At 43.3% G+C, this 19,440-nt stretch overlaps 1 protein-coding gene across 1 annotated transcript in view; it reads right to left on the reverse strand.

Moving 5' to 3' along the window:
- Positions 1-1,191: 1,191 nt before the first annotated feature.
- Positions 1,192-19,440, reverse strand: part of SIGMAR1 (sigma non-opioid intracellular receptor 1) — a 35,327-nt gene continuing 17,078 nt past the window's right edge. Inside the window, exons 3-4 of the mRNA XM_029581450.1 lie at positions 9,293-9,385; positions 1,192-1,869 (exon numbers count right to left, since the gene is read on the reverse strand). Of these exons, the coding sequence (XP_029437310.1) occupies positions 1,625-1,869; positions 9,293-9,385 (338 nt within the window). The 3' untranslated portion in view covers positions 1,192-1,624. The remainder of the gene's footprint in view (positions 1,870-9,292; positions 9,386-19,440) is intronic.

The following is a 19,440-nucleotide window of genomic DNA, read 5'->3' on the forward strand; positions in this document are numbered from 1 at the left end:
TTGGATTTTCAGAAGGCATTTGACAAAGTCCCCAATGGGAGACTCCTCAGGCAAATGTGGCTTGGTCAGAAACAGAGGGTAGGACTAAACTGGAAAAAGGTCATTAGTGGAGTACCACAGAAATTGGTATTGAGACCTGTGCTGTTTAACACACTCATAAATGATCTGGAAAAGGGAACAAATAAAGTACTCAAATCTGCAGATAATACAAAATCATTCAACACTGTTAAAAATAGCAGAAATGCTGATAAGAGTCAGTCATGGCCCTGTGAGCCCTCCTGTTCTGACAGGTTCTGTGGTGGGCCCACCTCCGGCACAGGTTTCCATGATAACTGGAAGCCATGTGAAGGCAGTGGTGTGGCCAACACAGGACCTTTCCATGCAGAATGATTTGCAGGCCCAATGCTGAATTCTGCTGGCATAGCTGCTGCTGTGGGGTTAGTGCCTGGAAGCGATGGGCCTGTTTGGCAGTATAGAAGCATTGGCTCTCCGACACCTATGTAAATTTAGCACCAGAGGCAGTTATCTATGCCTAAATCCAGGCCTGGATACCCAACATAGTTTCATTTGCCTCCCTTTTCCAGTGTGTGGAAAAAAATGATCACCACCAGTTTGGGGTAGCAAATATTATGTTTTTATTTCAGCCATCACAAATGTCAACACTGTTGCTCCTTGTCCTGTGACTGTCACCAATGGCTCATAGATGCAGTTCCCTGAAGATGTGTGTCATGGGTTGCTGTAGAGCTCCAGGTCCCCCTGAAAACCCATGGGAGGCAATGGCAGTTGCCCACAGAAACCTGGAGCTTTTCAGCAGTACTCCACAATGTCTGTCCCTTGCTAAATGCCATGCAGCTACCTGAACTTACAAAGTCACTCCTATAAGTAGTTTTCTGATGGTTTTAGCCTGTGTCGTGATTCAAAATTTAAAAAAAAAAAAAAAAAAAAAAAAGACTATGGTCCTACAAAAGAGTGACCATTCCTGATCAAAACAAAAATCTCAGAAGCAGACATTACAAGAGTCCAATACAAAGATTGTAAACAAAAGGGAAAGTAATCTTATTTTTGTTTATAACACTGCAGCAGAACTGTGTGTGTGCGCACACTTGTGTACAGAACACAAACACACATACCACCTGCATAAACAATATTCTGTCAGTTCCCATGCAGATCACAGAAAAGGCTTCTCCAGAATAAGCATTTAACCCTTTCAGCTGTAATTTCCACAGAGCACTGCAACAAATCATGTACAGTATACACAATTTTTATACACATGTGGATGTACAGTATATTACCAAGCAATACATAAATAAATACACTAGACAGTATTTGTATAGAAAAGTAACAGTCTGCATTGCTGTATTGCTCTGCTTTTCTTGGCCCTAGTGCTGTGTGAAAACACAGTGCAGGTTTCACGTGCTGGGAAATAAAGGACTGGTTTCACAAGATGTTATGTGAGCAGCGGTAGGAAACTTGCGTAGCGTTTTAATTTATTTTGGGAAACAAAATTCATTCAGCATTGGTTGGAAAAGTGACTGTGATGACTTCAAGCTTTGTAGATCTTGATACACACCTAGTGTACAACAGCAAGGAGGTGGGGAAGAGAAGGTCTGTCTGGTGCAAAGTCTTAGCAGCTGTGTTTTAGATGACCCCCTGGGTCCATGAAGTAAGTATTGGCTTCCAGAAGCAGGCACTTGACGTAGACTCGCAAGGTGTAGAAGAGTGTCAGGAAGTCCTGAGTACTGAAGATTGTATCTCCCAGAGCAAATCCCAGAGTGGAAGGAATAAAACCACGGCCATACTCCACCATCCATGTGCCTGCAGTCCACTGCACTGAGGTGGCCTCCCCCTCAGCGTGGATTATAGTGTCACCTGCATATACACACAGAAAGAGGGCAAGCATCATACATCTTTAATTCTTTAGATGCATATACCACACAATCTGACAACTTTAAACATTTAATGGTAAGAAGGTCTTGAATAAATGTGAAAGGGCCAACAGTTTTACATGAACGTGCATTAAAATGCTTAAAGGCATGGTTCTATCTTCACACTGAAAATATCACTATCAAGAATAAGATGATCTAGCACAAATCCTTTATCTTGATTTCTATCCCATTTCCATTTTTGGACTCCACTAGTGTACCTTTAAATAGGCAAGTATAAAGCATATGCTTTCTGGGGGATAGGGAAATACCTATAGTAGATGGAATGTAATAGGCTTTGAAGTTCCTGAAAAAGCAGAATATAATTAAAACAAAATGGAGAAACTGTAGTCGTCTTTACTTCCTTACTGTAAAGGCTAATTTTAATATTTTCTAAACATTTATCAACTCTTAAAATGCCTTCCTCTGTCCTCCTGCACTGTTCAAGGCAGGACCACCTGTTACTGAGGCAAGGCTAGGGAGTGCGGCTGGAGTTTATATACGCAGTTGTGTGATGTCATCAGTGAGCACCGGCAGTCCTGCTTTCCTGCCGCAGGGCCTTTAAGTAGCAGCCAGCACTTAAGGAGAAGCATCATGGAGGCATCTTGCTGCATCAGTATCCTGAAGGCGAGTGTGGCTGGTCATGGGGGTCATCCCGTGGCTGGCCAAGCATTACAGTAACCCCCCCACTTAAGCCCCTTCCTTCAGGTTCTAGGCTTAGGCTTCCAGGGAAAGCCCCAGTGAAAGTCCTTTAGCAGTTGAGGGGCTTGAGGATTAGAGACAGGTTCCCACGAGTTATCCTCAGGGCCAAAGCCTTTTCAAGAGATTAGGTATTGTATTTTATTCCTCACTCTTCTAGAGTCTAAAATCTCTTGGGCCTCGTATTGCATATCTTCCTCAGAAATGACATCCTCAAGTTTGAGAGGAGGCCTCGGCAGGATGGCCGGCTTAAAGAGTGGCATGTGGAATACATTATGTATCTTGAGTGTGGAAATAAGTTTCGGTTGGTAGGCTACACAGCAGATAATGGGGGAACAGCCCCACAAACGTCAATTTCATTTTTAGCAGAAGGCATCTTGATGTAGAGATTTCCAGGTGCTTAGCCACATCAATTTTCCAAGTATGAATTGAGGTGTGGGCCGGCGTTTTTTTTAATCTGCTTGTCTCTTGAATCAGGTGGCTGCCACCGTTAGAAGCTAATGTGTTCTTTTCTGGGCAGGCAACTGATACCAGAACTAGGAGTGGCATCTTAGAATGTCGAAGATGCAGACATGGTTGTGGCAGCAAAATTCAGCCAGAGGACAGAAGCCCAGTCATTTTGGCATTTATTAACATAGGCTCTCAAGAAGCCCTTGACAGTATGTGTGACTCTTTCCATCTATTTCTTGGTGGGGGATACACCGAGGTAAAAGTCCAAGGTGATGCCAAAATGTCTTACAGAGGCTTTTCCAAAAGCGGGCTGTAAACTGTACCCCTCTGTCTGAGAGAATGTGGGAGGGGAGCCCGTGCAACCAGAAAATATATTGGATGAATAATTGGGCCAACTCAGGCGCAGATGGAAGGCCAGGGAGCGGTGTGAAGGGAGCCATCTTTGAAAAGCGATCCACCACTACCCAGATAGTGGTGTAGCCATCAGAGAGAAGTCATCGGTGACAGTTAGTGGCCAAGTGGGTCCAGGGTTCCTGAGAGGCTGGCAATGGCTGTAACAGTCCCCAGAGTCAAGCATGAGAGCTCTTATGACTTGAGGCCACCAGTAATGGCAGAGAATTAGTTCTCGTGACACCAAGGTGTCCTGCTAGGCAGGAGTCAAGGGCCCATTTGAGTACCCTCTCTCTCACACATTTGGGAACTATTGTCTTCCCGGGTGGAACTGGTACCATGGCAGTGACTGCAATTCTTGCTGAATCTATGAGGTAAGGAGGTTCCAAGGAGACTTCTGTTTTAAAAGACTGTGAAAGGGCATCAGCCAGTTTTTCCTCTGCTGGGTGATATCAAAGTAAGTCAAAGCGATTAAAAAAGAAAGACCATCTGGCCTGTCAAGGGTTCAGGCGCTAGGCTTGTGGGAGATATTCCAAGTTCTCGTGGTCCTTATAGATCACAACTGGGTGTCTTAGCTCCCCCTCCAAGAGATGGTGCCACTCCTCTAGCACTAAACTTCACCACCAGAAGCTCCCTGTCCCCAATTGTGAGGTTTTTCTCTGCCAGCATGAATTTCTTGGAGAAATATGAAATTGGCATGAGTGTTCCTTAATCAGTGTGTTGAGAGAGGACAGCCCTGACCCCAATGGCAGAGGTATCTACCTCCACAATGAAAGACTTGGATGGATTGGTATGACAGACAGGGGTCTCTTAAGAACTCCTTCTTAAGGCAGTTGAAGGCTGTGACCACATCCTTTTTGGTAAGGAGTGTGAGCGGAGCCGCCAGCACAAATGGTCATTAATAAAATTGGCAAAGCCAAGGAAGCATTGCTTTGCTTTGAGGCAAGGCAAAAACCAACAAGGGGACAACCTTATACCGTGGAAAGATTTATTAATATTTAATTACAGAGCCCGACTCCGGCCGAGTTTCGCCAATTAAGGCTGCATCAGGGGATGACTTCTGATGTCAAACGAACCTACACAAATAGATTCTTTTGTCAAATTTCAATCTTGATCCTGCATATAATTATTTCCACTTCACAGTCTGACAGCGTGTCACGCTCAAATTTATGTAGAACTAGGGCAAAAATAAATCGATGTATCTGTAATATTTTGCAATGTCTCAAAAGCAATGTCTCAAAAGCAATGAGGCAGGTCCTCGTATCGCTAAAAAATCCGTCTCTGTAACAGACGGATTTTTTAGCGGACCACCTTCCGATTTGCTTTATTGGACCTTTGCTTTGAGGCAGATAGCTTTTACCTTTGTCTGGGTCTATATGTAGCCCACCCCAGAAACAATGTAGCCCAAGAATGGCTGCTCCGATTGCTCAAGTAATTTGGCATTTAAGTAATGTTTTTGAAGTTTTTGCAGAACTTGGCTTACATGCCCACAGTATTGTGCCAGAGAGCAAGAGAAAATGTCATCCAGGTAAACCACTATATGGGAATACAGGAAGTCCCAAGAGAACATTTTGACAAATAGTGGGGCCATTGCAGAGGCCAAATGGAAAGACCAGATATTCATAATGACCATCCCTCATATTGAAGACAGTCTTCCATTCATCACTTTCTCAGATACATATTAGGTTATACGCACCATGGAGATCCAGCTTTGAGAAACTCTGTGCTCCTCAGAGGCGGTAAATCTCCTCTGTATTGAGAGGCCATGGATAATGGTTCTTTGAGTAACTGCATTCAGACCACAGTAATCTATGCATGTGGTCAACAAGCCATCTTTCTCTACAAAGAAGCAGTCTGCTCCTGCAGAGGATGAGGAAGGTCAAATGAACCCCAGCTCCAGGTTTTCTTGTATGTATTTGGACATGGCATCAGTTTCTGATGCAGATAATGTATAGACCCTACTCCTAGGAGGCACTTTCCTGGGACGTAAGTCTATCGGGCAGTCATATGACCAGTGAGGTGGCAGGGTTTCTACCTGTTGCTTGCTAAAAAGGTTGGCAAAATCAACATACTGAGGTGCTACTTCTGATGGGGGCTGGCGTAATAGCTTGGGCTACCTTGACAGGTGGTAGGACACGCAAGAGGCAATGTTTCCAGCAGGAGAGGCCCCAATGGGTAACTTGGAAATCATTCCAGTCTATGTAAGGTTGATGTAATATAAGCCAGGTTACACCAAGGATAAATGGGTTAACTGTGCAGGGCAATGCATAGATCACAATGCTCTTGTGGTGGAAAAGGCCCATCTGCATGGTAAGGGGTAAGGTGGCCATGGTCAAGCGGCCAGGTAAAGGATCGAAATATACTGAGGAAATGGCGAGTGCTGTGGCCAAGGCGGTTGTATCAGCAAACCAATGCTCCTTGATAAAATTGCCACCTGCCCTTTAATCTAGAAACGCTTCAGTTTGAACCGTCATTTCTCCAAAGGTGAGGAAGATATACCACCAGTTGTGGAGAGAAGGGAAACTGGCCTAGGGTTGCCTATATGACCAATTCTAGGTTTGAGAGGTTCCCAACTTTTTGGTGTAATGGCTTGCGAAGTGCCCCTGGCCAGCACAGTAGAGAGAAAGATTAAGTTGTCTCCATCTTTCCTCATCCGAGAGTTTGGAATGACCCAACTGCATGGGTTCTGAAGGAGTTGCCATCACTGGATTGGCAGAAGACACAAGGAGACACTGGAACTTTGGCGCCAGTCAGACAGGTTGTTTGGGTACTCCTTTCTCCTGAGCTTGTTCCTGAAACCTTAAGTCCATCCAGATGGCCAGGGCAATAAGAACTGCCAACTCATCTTTTAATCACTCTGAAAAGCCCTGCCAGTTAGGCTGTCTTCACCCCAGTGCAGCTCAGAGGCCAGGGTATGAAAATGTATCGCATACTAGACAGTGCAGGTATCTTGCTGGATTCATAGCAAGTCCATGGTGCTGATGAAGTATGGCCAGGCTTGTTAAATAGAAAAAATTGCTGTGGAAAATTATCCACATTCTGCAGGAGTGGATCTTGTTCCCAACAAGAGGGAAGCCAAGCCAAAGGCAGGACCATTCAACAAGGAGAGCATGTAGGTCACTTTAGTGCAGGCTGATAGGAAGTGTGCCATGGGACTTTGAAATGCAATTTGTATAAATTTAGGCATCCCCTGCATGCTTTGGGGGTCTCCACCATACCTGGGAGGCAGTGGGAGATGTGGCATGGGTCCCTAACACGGACAGGCATGGCTATAGGAGAAGCCATAGAGAGACTGGTGCCGGTGTCAGTGCAGGTAGTGTCCATGCAAACAGCAAGACCCTTGAGTAGAACAGTTACTTGGTTAAATAGCTTCTGCTGGATTCACTGAGCCAATTCAGGTATGGCCTGGGCTGAATGAGGATCCACTGGGTTCATGGTCTCAGCAATCTGTAATGGTAGTGAGACCTTGTGCTGACACAGCCTAAGAGGCAAACTATTAGGCCCATGCCAACAACTAGCAGACATGCCCTATGCTGGGACTGGGCTGGGCTTTCACTGGTACCAGCCCTGTTCCCCGCAGATTGAGCCCTTGGGTTCTAGGGGCTGGCAGGACTTTGCAAGTGTCCCTGTGGGCGGTTAGAGAAGGAACCCTATAGGCAAGCTGATGGCCCGGCAGTCAGCGAGCAGAGTTACCAAGTTCAGGCCAAGGGTATGGGTTGGCGGTAAGCAAGGCATAGTCAGGGTTTGAGGCAGAGATAGGTACCAGGTAGCAGGCAAAAAGAGTGGTCTGGGTCCATAGCAGAGGTCAATGCCAAGCAGGCAAGAGTAGACATCGGACAAGGCAAGGCAGGAAGTAGTGATGAGACAGATAGGGACAAGGTAGGCTGGACAAGACAGACTGGAATGAGACTTCCGGGTATAGCAAAATGCACTGCTCACGGCAGGAGGCCCTGTTGCTGAGGCAAGCTAGAGAGCGCGGCTGGGGTTTACATCACACAGCTGAGCATATAATCTGTAAGCGCCGGCAGTCCTACTTTCCTGCCTTGGGGCCTTTAGGAAGCAGCACATATGCGCCTAGAGGAACCTGCAGGAGGAGCACCATAGTGGTGTCTTTCTGCATTACATTATTGTCAGGTGAACTAAAGAAAGGTATTGTTATCCCTGGGAGTGAGTAACAAGAATTACATCTATTTATGGGATCTGCCAGGTACTTGCAACCTGGATTGGCCACAGTTGGAGACAAGATGCTGGGCTCATAGGACCTTGGTCTCACACAACATAGCAATTCCTAGGTTTACTTTATATTTGGCATTGCAGCTTAAATCCAGCAAGTTCTGAATGAGATGGGTCCAGACTTCCTTTGAATGATTAAATTCTCTGCGTTTTTGGGGTTCCCCTCAGGCCAGCACAAATTGGTTTCCTGTGAGGGATGATTACAAATGGGAGGACACACTGCAGTGGGAGAAGAGTATGAAAGTGCATCAAATCTAGGACAGAAAATAAAATATAGTTGGATGGTTTTACTTGATTGGATTATTCCTGCCAAATGTGAATATCATGAAAGGAACGAACTTCATTTTTAAGCCGCAGTAATTTGGGTACAACCTCACTTTCCTTAACTTATTGTTAAGTGCTGTTCTCAATACTTGCATTGTGTGAAAAAGCTTCCTTCTTGAGCTCATACGGTATTGCGAAGAGATATGGACAGGAAGTTCTTTTTAATCACAGTGGTGATACATAAGATGATCACAACTATTTCTGTATCTTTGTCTTTTTTCTTTTCTTTCATTTTATTTCCTACTACTTGCTGAAGTTGTCTCTCTCCATATGTAAAAAAAACTAAGCCTTGGGGATGGGAAGTTTGTAGAATCCTCCTGGATTGCTAACCTGAGTTAGGAAACGGTTCTCCATGTTTGCTAACATGATACAAAATCTGGCTCTGTATCAGGCCACTTTCTAACAATACTCTTAATGGTCCCCATCCCTGTTTTGAATAGTGTGGCTATTTCAAGCTAAACCTTTGCCATAAATCTTACAGAATGCATTTGAAATTTGGCAGTCATTCTATAACGTGATCAATAAAAAGATGTAAATTCAATCAGGTGTTTTGCTTCTGTAATTTCTGCATTAATACAAATACAGTAGATATTGGTAATTATGAATTAATAGTCGTGTATGTCGATAAACAGAATAACTAGTAAGGCATCCTCCACAAACAAGAGGTTCAGAAGTACAAAAGTATAAAAAGCATTTAACAAATACAATGAGAGAAATATTGATATTTAAATTTATTTACTATCTAATGGGAACATGAACCTCTGTCCTCCCTCATCCCAAAGCCATTACTGTCCCCATATAAACACAAGAAAATTCTGTGGATCTGGACTAAATTTGGTAGTGATTTTTAAACAAGTTTTTGCTTCAACCCAAAAGGAACAGGTGGGGTCTGTCCTGGGTTGCAGGAGTTCTCTGTCCACAGCCCAATAGCAGGGGTGATCCTGGGACTCTGTAACTCACTTTTCCTTCAGTCTGGCAGCTCTCCCAAGGCTTCATTTCTCCCTATCAACTTTTCCCCACTCTCACCCCCATAAAGGCTGCTCATATTTACTGAGCGGGATTCTAAAGGGATGAACCCAAGTTTCTTCCAGCAGCCTCTCCTAAACTCTTCCTGGTTCTTTAAATCCTCTTTTCCTAAGAACACAGCCAAGATTGTGTTTCCCCCCAATCCCTGGAGAGGCTCGCTGGGAGATATGGAAAGGCTCTGATCTTCTGTAAGAAAGGCTGCTGGTGCCTTTCTTCAATGGACACATCAGTATGAAGAGTAGACTCACCTGGGTAATAAACCTCACTTTTGGTTGTACCTTCCTTCCACTGCCTGAAGGTACCCGAGATGATGGTGTCTGAGATCTCCACCCAATATCGCCCTGCAAGAGAGAGAAGATCCACATCACTAATTCCACAAACCTTGTATCTCCAGGACAAGCCATGTGGTAAACTCTAATTCTCATGGTGAGACTTCCTTGTTCAAAAACCTCATCCCCTTCTCTTTGGTCCCAAGTTCCTACAGCTTCTTCCTATCTCATCCTTGCCACAGTCTGTCCCTTCCTTTTCCAACTCCCCCCCCCCCCCCACACACACACACCCTTATTTATTTTTATTTATTTATTTAAAAGCTTTTCTATACCGGCATTAGGGGGTGCATCACACCAGTTTACATTGTAACAAAATGGTTGAAAATACATATAACAGGGCTAGTAAACAGTAAGGGTAGGGGGCACACTTGAGATAGTAAGGAAGGATAGAGCAATGGCTGATAAACTTCTTAAGAAAGTAAATCAGAAAATACAACTCTTAATTACTAATTGAATAGAGATAATTAGTAATTGACTGAGGCTATATACATATGTGAGTGAAGTATGATTGACTGGAGCTATATACATAAGTAGGAAAGGTTTAACTGGCATTATATACATATATAATTAAGGTATAAATACACGCAGGTAAGGTGAATTGGCATTGTATACATATGTAATTAAGATATAGATACACAATATCTGGATAGGACTTCAAGGAGGGGGCGGCGGCTGTTAATCAGGGAAGGGCAGTTTGAACAGCCATGTTTTGAGTTTCTTTCTGAATTTAAAGTAACATGGTTCGAGACGGAGAGTAGAGGGCAAGGAGTTCCAACGTGCAGGGCCAGCGATTGTGAGGGCGCGTTCTCTTGTAGAAGAAGTGAGATGTGCTGTTTTGAGGGAGGGCACGTGAAGGGATCCTTTGTTGATAGATCTCGTGGGTCGATTTGGGTGCGCAGCCGTGAAGGGAAGGTTGAGCCAGTTGGAATGGTGACAGTAGATGGCTTTGTGGATGATGGTGAGAGTTTTATATAGGATACGAGATGGGATGGGGAGAGCCAGTGAAGGTCTTTGAGGATGGGGGTAATGTGTTCTGTTTTTCGAGTGTTTGTTATGATTCTTGCCATGGAGTTTTGGAGCATTTGGAGGGGTTTTATGGTGGAGTAAGGGAGTCCTAGGAATAGTGAGTTGCAGTAATCCAATTTAGATGAGAGGGTGGTTTGAATTACTGTACGGAAATCATGCGAGTGAAGTAGGGGGTTTGAGTTTTTTTTAAAACGTCTGCCGATTCTAGTCTCTGTATTTGAAATCCACACTCAAAAGCTAAAACTATTTCTACCTAGCTTTTGCAGACTAATTCCGCTGCAATCTCTGTAGTCACAGTAGCATGGCAGTTTTAGGCTGACAGAAGGTGGCAAAAAGGCCATTTCTTTCAGCCTTCTCCATCTACGTCACACCCAGCAACTAAATACCAAAGAAGGGTAAGAGAAAAAAAACAAAATTATTATGTTATAGCACATTGTCTCTCAACAAATATCTGAAAACAGTTTCTAAAGTTTGTCTTCCTGACTCCTAAAATTACTTCCACCGTGATCCTGTGCACCGCATATGGTCTGCACTACTGAAGTGTTGCGCTGTGGTTGGAAGTGTTATAAAATGATTTAACTGAAACAGAAGTGTCCACGGTTCAGACCAGACCACGATGGAGTATATTTACTTGGGCAGAGGGCAGGCAGATGTGAAGAATTCTTAAGCCCTTTTCCTCTGGAAAGTAGTGGTCATAACAAATCTAAACTAATTATTCCAGGAACAAGAGCAATTTAAATAAGAAAAAAAAAACAACTGAGAAGAAAATAAATGTGCAGTGGGACACAGGAATTAGAGGGTGGTCTAACTGAAAGTGCAGAGAATAGATGCAAAAGTTTACAACACAGGAGCAGCTAAGACATTTGCAATTATCTTCTGCATTTATCGACCATGTCTAGTCCTGGGGGAATTCTGTGCTTCTGCGTACATGTCAAGTTAAGACCTTAGTGGATAGTCATTAAAAAAAATCAGCTAACATTGAGAATCATGTATAATAAATTACCATGCTTATTTTAATAGCTTAGAAAAGAAAGGAGATTTTTTTTTTTTGGCTAAAACTCAGGATCAATTTAGGTCAAAATCTGAGAAGTAGGCAGTGGTCACTAAACCCTCTGGTTTACTAATCCAGATTCTACATTTCAGTGCTTCTCAGAATTAGTACGCAAACACATATTGATCTTTGAAGAAGCATTTCTGTTGCCCAGCTACTTCTCACATCTGTGTTCAGACCCAGACTTCTGCATTCTCGAAGGCTAGCTCCTACTGACTAAACAGCAGGAATGGCGGGAGGAGAGGAGGTGAAAGGTTGCAGAGGCACTGGGTAGAAACTAGGAGGGCAGCTCCAGACCCCAGTGCTAGGAAAGAACACACACAAACACACACTACATTTAACAAGACATCCTACCCAGAACTCATGGCACCTACTCTCCGGGATGCACATGTACGTATGTCTGTGGTTCACACAACTGTATGCATCGAAAAAAAAAACTCCTCAAAATTCTCATGTCCCCCCTGAAATGTCTTGAAAATCTGGTGTGGCCTGGACACTCACACACAAGAGTCATTAGAGGGACAGACACAAACAATGGCAATCTCAGAAGTCTTCTCTCTCAGCGAAAAGTAGGCTAAAAAAGAAACACGAGGTCCATGTACTAATCGTCAATGAAGTCTGCCAATCAGGCTTCACATGCAAAATCCTGAAATTTCATCTTATTGTGCATTTTTGCATGTGAAGCCCCTTTGTTTTTGTTACATAGAGAGTAATATTTTCCATGCAGTTCACTGTGTGTGAAATTTTACTGATAAGCTGCTCTGCCCACCCACCATCCCGGTGGGGTAATCCCGGCAGCGGACCATCCAGCCACCGCATCAGTGGGCAGCTCGAGCTCTGACACCGTGAAATCGCACAGCAGACGCTCTACCAGCATAGCAAGAAGAAAGGTCGTCGGCACCAGGTAGGGGAGTCCGCCTTCCGCGAGCCCACCATCCCGGCAAGGTAATCCCGGCGGCCAAAGGAGCGCAAAAAAGCAGCTTGCCCCTTTGTGCAAGCCTGAAGTGCAAGCCCAAAGTGGTTATTTCATTAATTCCTGGCTGGCCTCACTACCTGGCCAGCTTGCGTCTGAAATTTTAACCTCAGCCCAAACCATACATATCATAAAATGGAGCCAGACCACTTCATTGAGATCATAGGACGTGATAAACATCATGGAAAGTGCCAGAGAATTTCAAAACACAAGCAAAGAGGGAACGAAACCCTGATCTATCCCAAGTTAAGTAACAACTCCTATGCAATTTCTCCCTGCCTAATATTTACTCTATGGCTAAATGCACAATCACAATAAAAAAAAAAAATCCCACTAATAAATTATCTACCAGAGGAACTAAAAATCCCTCTATCCTTTATATTACCAAAACATGCTGAAAGATAGTGATAATGTCCTTCTAGACCAGGGGTCGGGAACCCATGGCTCGCGAGCCAGATATGGCTCTTTTGAGGGCTGCATCTGGCTCGCAGACAAGTGTCGCCATACTTCGCGGTTCCCCGCTGACCCAGCTGCTCCCCGGTCCTCCGCCGCCCGGGCTTAAAATGCTGTCAGCCCGGGCGGAACGCGGCAGGACAGCTGGAGTCAGCGGCACCGGCGTGCTCTCTTCTCCTCCCCTCCCCCCCCCCCCCCCCCCCGCGGCCCGGAAGAGGAAGTGGAGAGCATCGGGTGCCTGCGCGGGAAGAAGAGACCACACTAGCGTGGTCTCTTCTTCCGCGCAGGCACCCGATGCTCACCACTTCCTCTTCCGGGCCGCGGGGGGGAGGAGAAGAGAGCACGCCGACTGGAGTCATCCGGGTGCCTGCGCGGGAGTCATCGGGTGTCAGCCGGGTGCCAGCGCTGGAGTCATCGGGTGCCTGCGCGGGAAGAAGACTGCAGCGCGGCTCGGAGGAAAATGAAAATCTTCAACCGCGGCCGATGGGACTCCGCCTTCGCCTCCGTGAGGGCTGAAAATGAAGGAGGTTAGCGTTGGGAGGTGGCTGCTGCTGCCGCGAGTTCCCGGGGGGGGGGGGTGAGAGAGAGTGAATGAATGAGCGAGCAAGCATGTGTGTTTGAGATCCTGTGTGTGTGAGTGAGAGATTGCATGTATGTGAATGATTGAGAGCCTGTATATGTGAAAGAGAGTATGTCTGTGATTGAGAGCCTGCCTGTGAGAGAGAGAGAGAGAGCATGAATGTAAGTTTACCATTGGGAACCTGTATGTGTAAGTTTGTAATTGAAAACCTGTTTGTTTGAAAGAGTATGTGTGTATGATTGAGATCCTTTGTGTGTGAGAGAGATCATGTGTATGTATGATTAAGAGCCTGTGTGTATAAGTAAGAGAGAGATCATGTGTGTCTGTGTCTGATTGACAGCTGGTTTAGGTGAGGGAGCATGTGAGTATGTGATTGAGAGCCTGTGTTTAAATGAGAGAGAGAGACCATGTGTGTCTGTGTGTGATTGAGAGCTGATTTAGGTGAGGGAGCATGTGAGTATGTGATTGAGAGCCTGTGTGTAAATGAGAGAAAGAGAGGACATGTTTGTAAGCATGTGAATGAGAGTCTGTGTGTGAGAGAAAAAGACAGCATGTATTTATGTGATTGAAAGCCTGTGTGTGTGTAAGCGTGAAAAGATAGACAGCATGTGTGTAAATGTGTAATTAAGAGCCTATATAAGTGAGAGAGAAAAAACATTTGTATATGTGAGTGACTGAGAGCATGTGTGTATAGGTGTGTCATTGAGAGCCAGTGTGAGAGAGAGCGCTGGTATGTGACTGAGAGAGGAGAAAGTTCCAAGCAAACCACCCCACCTCCTGCTAATTCAGAACAATCTCAGGACACCTGGATATCAAACGTTCCCAGGTATGCAGAGCAAAAAAATTTTTGTATCCTTATTATTTTTCATTACTGGATCTTTGTGTCTGCTATTTTGAAATATTTTGTTGGTATCTAGAAATGTTTTATATGAGTTTTTAATTATTGGATATTCCACTCATCAGCTGTTTCGAAATATGTTCTTTTTGTTAGTACAGTTTTACTGCTGATGATTTTATATTTCTTGATTTGTTTTATAAGGATGTGTGATGTTTCTTTTTTCCTTTGTTACACTGCATACAGAGACTCTGGCTTGTTGCAGTTTCCAATTCAGTTTTTGTCTGCATGCTTCTTGTTATGCGTTTTGGTCTCTTTATTCTATGTTAGGTGAGGGACAGCACGTGATTCAGGTGAGGTTTTCTGCTGGCGTGTAGTTTCTGTGTAGGACTCTATAGCAGCCTGACTTGGTCCGTTTTCCTAATAGGAGATGTATTGGTGTCTTAAGGCCTGGTGTAATATTTTCAGAGACTTATTGTACTTTAAAAGTGTGATCTTACATAAAATGCACACATTTACTTGTATTTAGTTTTAAACATATTGTATGGCTCTCATGGAATTACATTTTAAAATATGTGGCGTTTATGGCTCTCTCAGCCAAAAAGGTTCCTGACCCCTGTTCTAGACCAAATTGATCACAACTATATCTTTCACTTCCCCAGACAAAACCAAAAAGGTAGGGGTCTATTAACAGTCTGTAAAAAAAGAACAAACTTAAACCCCACAAAGCTGACCTAGACCCACCCAACGAGGTTTGCAATACTAAAGTCACCACTTCTAAATATTGGTTTGAAGTATTGCCCACCTGGATCACCCCAAAAAGACTTCTCACCTCTAATTTAAATCTTCACTAAAGTGTTTCCAGCTCCTGAATCAACTAATATTAGGGGACTTTAACCTACATGTAGACAACATACCTAAATCTACAGCATGTGAAATCTTTCTACATACTATGGAAGCCATGGGCTGGTCTCAGTTTATAACTAAACCCATTCAAAGCAGGACACATTCTTGAACTAATTTCCGCTAATCACAATAACTGCATAATCAGTTCTTCTCACAAGATATTGCCGTTGTGATGGCGAAACCGAACGACGGTATATAAAACCGATAAATAAATAAATAAGATATTGCCTTGTTCTGATCAACAGCTAATAAAAGCAGAAGTAACTCTCCTCACCACAAAACAAAAAAAAACACATAATAATCAAGCCTTTACGTATAGAAAAAAAGACCAGACCAAAAATACTTGAAGAAAATTAAAAATAAAGTAAATGGGCTCGATCACGATAATGCCGCCTCCTCCTTTGACTCCTGGGATAAAAAAATCAATGAAATAGCAGATACCCTATGCCCAATCCAGAAAAAAAGTTCCAAAATGAAGGCAACACAACTAAACAAAAGAAACATTGGTATAACCAAGAGCTAAGACACACTAAACAGACCCTGAGGAAATCTGAAAAGCAATGGCAGAAAGGCCAATTTACAGATTCACTAGGAAAATACAGATCCCTATTAACAAAATAACATGAACAAATCAATAAAGCAAAAAAGAATAACAAAACAGATTCATAGTTTAATATTTAATTCCAAATTACTCTTCGAAACAGTTAAAAACCTAATCAAGACCTATCCTCCTCAATCTAATAACTGAGTTTTCAAAGAATATGCCACATCACTGCTAAACAAAATTAATAATCTAAAAGCACAATTCTCCACCAGCTTAACAATAAAGCCTGAAGAAAAATGTGGTCAGGTGAAATGGAACTCATTCAACCCAGTATCGAAACCTGAAATAAACCAATCACTAAAACAAAGCCTACCACCCACTGGACCCTATCCCTGCAAGTGCCCTGAAAACAGTAAACAGCGTAATAACTCCGATATTCACCACCATAATAAAACCACTCGCTAGCAGAAGGATTGGTCCCCGATAGAGCAAAACAAGCTGTGATTAAACCAACCCTAAAAATAAAACTGGCAGAATCGATGATTGGGACAATTACAGACCAATATCCAACCTGCCTTTCATCGCCAAAGTCCTAGAAAAAGCAGTTTTTTCACAATTAGAGAACCACCTAGAAGACAATAATATACTATATCTGAACCAATTCGGATTTAGGGGAGGGGAAAAAAAATTGCTCAACAGAAGCTCTACTCATTTCCTTAGCAGACCTTGCACTACAGGGGTTTGACAACAATGAATCTTATATCCTGGTACTAGCTGAACTAACAGCAGCATTCAATACAGTTGACCACACCCTGCTATGCCACCAGAGAAATTGGAATAGATGGAAATATTAATAAATGTTCTCTTTCTTCCTAAAAGATAGGACATTTCAAGTCAAACTAGACAAATATCTGACACCTTCCCAATTGATACAGGTGTCCCCGAATGTTCAGCTCTTTAGCCACACTATTCAACATTTGTTGCCTCTATGCACATTACTGACAAATCTAGGAATCAAATTCTTCCTATATGCAGACGACATTCAATTCTACTTCCCTTTTGACAATACATCTGAAAAAACGGTGTCGTTTCCATCAATAATACATGAAGGAAATACAACAAAAGCTCTCTCAACTGAAACTCTAAACCCAAAGAAACCCTGAAATTGTGTGGTTAAGGAGAGATATGATGATTCCCTCACCCCAACATCCCTAATAAGATTTAACAGAAAGTCTCTTCCTCTGTAAGCTGCTGCCCTAGAAATGGTTGCGATGTTAGAAGAGAGAACTGTAGCTTTGAGATGAAACTGAGCATATGCCATATGCTGTTCCATGCATGTGACTAAAATTACACAATAAGCTTATAAAAAGCAAACTGCAACCTTGAAAAAGATAACAGAACATTTTGTAATCGTTTATTAAAAAAAAACAAAAAACCCCCCACAAGAAGTGTCCATGTTTTCCTATAAAAGTAACTGTTTGGCAGCCCAATGAACGGTCCCACGAGCTACTGCACTCACGCTGGTAAAAGATGCCGCCCAGCGCAGCACAACCCACTGAAGACGCCACCATGACCTGGGGCCTTCCTATGCACATGCAGTGTATGCACAGAGCTTGAAATGGGTCTTGGCAGGAAAATCCCTGCGACGCCCTTTGATGACATCATGCAGACTTCCACTATACAAGGCTACCCCGGAACCTCTCAAGATGCCTCAGCAACAGATCTCCCGCATATCTGTTCCAGTGCCTTGGCATTCCTTGTTCCCGTCTTCCAGCCTTGCCTGTCTCATTCCATCCCAGGCCTGATTTCCTGATACGGACCTCTTGCTTTGGACCTGGCCACGCTTGCTTGCCCTGATCCATGGCCTGTCCTGAACCCGGTGTGTCCTTGGACTCTTGCTCTCTCTACTGCCCCCAAGGACCCATCTAAGTCCTGCCAGCCACCAGAACCCCAGGGGCTCAAAACTCAGAGGGAGGCGGTTGGTATGGATGGAGCGTGTCCCACTTCAGGACCCGTTCGCCTACAAGGCTGCGTCAAATGCGCTACAGCATAAAGGGCTCACTCCCACACCACTCATCATAGTAACTAAAAGACTCTGTTGCTAAATAAATATCCTCAGGTATTGGCAGCTCGGAAAAGAGCAGACCTGTGATGTGGCTCTGGTTCCAGCACTGTCTCTATCACATGCTGGCTAACCTAAAAGGACACTTAATCCCACTTTTGTTCAAACTGATTACAAATTCTTGGAAGCAAAGACTCGGCAACAACGTGAATTATTCTGGATCATCCTGTGTGCACATGAGACACTTTATGAACAACTGCAAGGGAGTATGTACAGGCTAGGAGGCATAAGGCGGCCGTTTAAGGAAGCTAAGACCATGAAACTAAATTTCATGGGTACACATACAAGGCACTCTTGCTCAGCAATTATAAGTTATATTTTAGGTCTGAAATAAGCCTTTAAGAATTACAAATTTATTTATTTTTAAGTAGTTAAAAAAAAATCATTAATTACATACAGGCCGATACAGTACAGTGCGCTCCAGCAGAGTGCACTATTAACGCACGTTTTTGGACGCGCTAGCTTTACCCCTTATTCAGTAAGGAGTAATAGCGCGTCGGAAACGCGCGTCCAACCCCCCCCCCCCCCGAAACTAATAGTGCCCGCAACATGCAAATGCATGTTGATGGCCCTATTAGGTATTCACGCGCGATTCAGAAAGTAAAATGTGCAGCCAAGCCGCACATTTTACTTTCAGAAATTAGCACCTACCCAAAGGTAGGCGTTAATTTCTGCTGGCACCGGGAAAGTGCACAGAAAAGCAGTAAAAACTGCTTTTCTGTGCACCCTCCGACTTAATATCATGGCATAAAGCAACACATCCAAGATGTTTCCTTGTTTTACAGTTTTTCTCTTTCCTTATTCAGGAAAACCACTTTCCTCCCAAAGCAACCACATAAAAATATATAAAGCTCAGTCAATATCAGAACTTTGCAATGAATTTACATTATAACTCTGCGTTCTAGATGTTAAACAATTAATAAAGGAATTCCAGATTTGCAAAAATGTAACCTTTTTAGCTAGTTTATACTTATCCAAGTTTAATTTGATGTGTAGAGGTATCCAGTACACATGGAAAATCTTTACCAAACTAACAGGCCAATACAGTAAAGTTCGCGGGAGAGCCCGCTCTGTGCATGCGATTCAAAAAAAAATAAATATTGAAATTAGGGCCCGCTGTAAAAAGAGCAGACGCTCAATTTTGCTGGCCTCTGTTCTCAAACCCACTGACAGGCTCTTTTTACCGCGGGCCCTAATTTCAATATATATTTTTTTTTTTAGTGAATTTTTTTTTTTTAGTGTGTTCGCCTGCTCTCCCGCAAACTTTACTGTATTGGCCTGTTAGTTTGGTAAAGATTTGCCATGTGTACTGGATACCTCTACACATCAAATTAAACTTGGATAAGTATAAACTAGCTAAAAAGGTTACATTTTTGCAGATCTGGAATTCCTTTATTAATTGTTTAACATCTAGAACGCAGAGTTATAATGTAAATTCATTGCAAAGTTCTGATATTGACTGAGCTTTATATATTTTTATGTGGTTGCTTTGGGAGGAAAGTGGTTTTTCTGAATAAGGAAAGAGAAAACTGTAAAACAAGGTAACATCTTGGATGTATTGCTTTATGCTTACTGTT

The sequence above is a fragment of the Rhinatrema bivittatum genome, chromosome 1, assembly GCF_901001135.1.
Source record: "Rhinatrema bivittatum chromosome 1, aRhiBiv1.1, whole genome shotgun sequence".
NCBI classification, from domain to species: Eukaryota; Metazoa; Chordata; class Amphibia; order Gymnophiona; family Rhinatrematidae; genus Rhinatrema; species Rhinatrema bivittatum.